Source organism: Vigna angularis, chromosome 6, assembly GCF_016808095.1.
Source record: "Vigna angularis cultivar LongXiaoDou No.4 chromosome 6, ASM1680809v1, whole genome shotgun sequence".
Classification (NCBI taxonomy): Eukaryota; Viridiplantae; Streptophyta; class Magnoliopsida; order Fabales; family Fabaceae; genus Vigna; species Vigna angularis.
In genome coordinates this window covers 36,066,865-36,069,672 of record NC_068975.1, presented here as the reverse complement: position 1 = coordinate 36,069,672, position 2,808 = coordinate 36,066,865, and the positions used below count along the sequence as shown (strand labels likewise).

Below are 2,808 nucleotides of genomic sequence, written 5' to 3'. Positions count from 1 at the left end.
TCGGTATACATTGCTAAAATGTACCAAGTGAAAAATAGGCGTATGCGCGTTAGCAAACCCATATATATATATATATATATATATATATATATATATTATATGGTTTTTACCATTTATAATAAAAATACAGTGTAATTAAACTAAAAAATAAAATATTAAATAAAAGAATTTTAATTATTTTTTCGCTTAAAAAATTAGAAGTAGAAAATCTAATAAAGGAAAGAAAAAACTAAAGAAATTTCTTGCTCTTGTCAGTATTTTCTTCTTTCATCTTTATTCATATAAAAACAAACTTTGTCGAGTATACATAATATAACCCGAAAAGGTAATTCAGTAATAAATAGGTAAGGGAAGACAAAGAAAAGGCGAAATGTAAGAAGTTAGAACCAAAATAAATTTTGTAATAAGAAAAGTATATGGGCCCATATTAATAATAATAATAATGTGAATAAAGAAAAAAGATTAAAGAAATTAAGCTGGGGAAGGCTTGCCATGGAAACGCCATACATAGAGACATAATTGTGATTAACCTTAAGTAAGATCCAATCCCCTTCTGGAACCTTGATCTCACCATAATCTAATGCACAACCTACCAATACACATGCACATCAGCTGTTTGATGGACGACTCAAACCATCTGACAGAACAACATCAACTTTCCATCACTGGAAAAATTGAGAATGTGTTGCATAACCGATCATTGAAACAACCTCAGATTACAAAAATACAACCATTACTGGTGTTTCAAACAGTCATACTGATTTTGTAACTAGCAACTATATGTAAAGTGAGCTTCGACCTCATTGTGCAACACAGATTGTACCTGCCACCACCTAGGACAATCATATCACACTTTCAAAATACAAAGGAGATTCGAAGAACAAATGTTTGATGTTTTTCACCTGATAACACAACCTTTACACAACTCTCCATCTTATTGAATGATGTTTCGCTTCCAAAATTTTGAAGGGATAGGATTATGTCCAGCAATAGTTTTCCGACAAAAGCTTAGAGCTTTGGAGGAGTACGCTGTTTCCATTAAAAATTTTAACTGTTTGACTTATTCTTGATGAAGAGAATATAATTTCAGGTTCCCTGATATTCAAGTATAAATAGGCACGAATTTAAGATCATTACGATTATTTCATCAGTGCAGAGGATTATTAAACATTTATGGCGTAACCCTTTAACCAATTGAAAGAGTTTTAACAAGATCGTCTTGCGTACAAGGAATCATGAATAACAAAATCAGATTACGAAAAGCGTGTTTAATCTGTAAATGGTGAGTTTTAGTTGTTTCCATTATAAAATATATGATCAGGAAGCAAAGATAGTTGAATTTTTTTAGGTTCTGGGGCATGAATCTCAACCATAATCACAATACACTCCCACACAGAACATCTTCACATCCAAATTTCACATTTATTTCCACAGAAAGAAGCTTTACACCTTCAACTTTCATATTACATCACAGAATAAATTGTTTTGGTGTGTCACCAAAACTGGGCATTATGATCAATCTGTTTGTACTGTGCTTGCATGGGATAGTACCTTTGATAGGCATACACAGGTTCTCCTCCTCCATAGCCACTTCCATCTTCCGCACTCCCGCCATAAGGATATGGACTGCCAAATAGATAATCTGCAGTACCTTGCCACATGTTCTCCTGACAGTGGTTACCTCTGCAAGCAACTTCCTTGCCATAACATTCTCTCTTCTTCATACGTTCCAAACAAGGCCAATACCCAAATAAGCTTTCACAAATGTCCACAGCTTCCAACCCATATCCACTAGGATATTGAGGACCCACTTGCTTCTCATTCTCATAACCCTGTCCTCCACCGTACCCTTCACCAAACCCACTTCCAACACCAGACTCAACATCGTAATCATCTTCATCGTCACTTCCCTCACTCTCACTGTCTTCAACTTTCCTTGGCTGGTCTCTGCCACTATCTTGTGACTGAGGTTTTTCTTCAGCAATTTGGACTGCAGTTCCATTCTCGGGTGGTATAACTGCTTTCTCATCAGTTCCCTCTTTTATAGTAGGCAATGGCACTATGGCCACGGGAATGGGATCACTAATTGGACTTGAGCCAGAACGAGGATAGCAAATTTTATCTGAAGGTGGTAGAGCTTTACCATAGGTCTGATCAATGTCATACCCACCACCATAAGGTGTTGAGTCATACTCCTCAAATTCGGGCACATTGAATTCCACATTAGAGTAAGAAATCACAAGATGGGTCATACCATAATTGGGATCGTACATAACTGATTTTGGATCACTATAAGTTGTGGTTGAGTATGATATGGTTTGGTAAGCCTCAGCAGGGTAATTTGGAGCATAATATAAACTTGGATCATATCCATAATATGGTTGATTGTACTCATAGCCCTCATAAGCCGCAGGGGATGAAATTTGAGCATAATCATAATTGAGAGAATAAGAGTTGAAATTGTACTCACCATAATCAGAAGCAGAATAGGAAGAGCCGCCGTAGAAGGCCATGCTTCATCAGAAATTGAAGATGGAACCTTCGAAAAGAGGGTACGCTTCAAAGTAACTTATGACAGCAATTCAGGATCAAGTTTCTTGTGAAACAGAATGGACATGTGAAAGTCTGCTATCTCCTGTTATCTGAACGGTGCTGAAAAAGAAAGCTTTTTCCTTTAAAGTATTTCGGTTGAACAGTACAAAAAGAAAAGTATTTCAAGTGCACCATAACTCTCTCACCAACCGCAGAATCCTTATCTATGCAGAAATGTCCACATGCAATTATGCAAGGAAAGAGACCATTTTACTC

At 36.3% G+C, this 2,808-nt stretch overlaps 1 protein-coding gene across 1 annotated transcript; it reads right to left on the bottom strand.

Annotated features, from left to right (window-relative positions):
* Window positions 1–1,314: 1,314 nt before the first annotated feature.
* Window positions 1,315–2,808, bottom strand: LOC108341984 (uncharacterized). The gene has a single exon (XM_017579684.2). The coding sequence runs from the start codon at window positions 2,511–2,513 to the stop codon at window positions 1,494–1,496; it is 1,020 nt and encodes a 339-aa protein (XP_017435173.1). The 5' UTR covers window positions 2,514–2,808; the 3' UTR covers window positions 1,315–1,493.

What these genes read in the sequence shown, in the direction of transcription:
- LOC108341984 (XM_017579684.2), bottom strand. Translation starts at nt 2,513, where the DNA reads ATGGCCTTCTACGGCGGCTCTTCCTATTCTGCTTCTGATTATGGTGAG.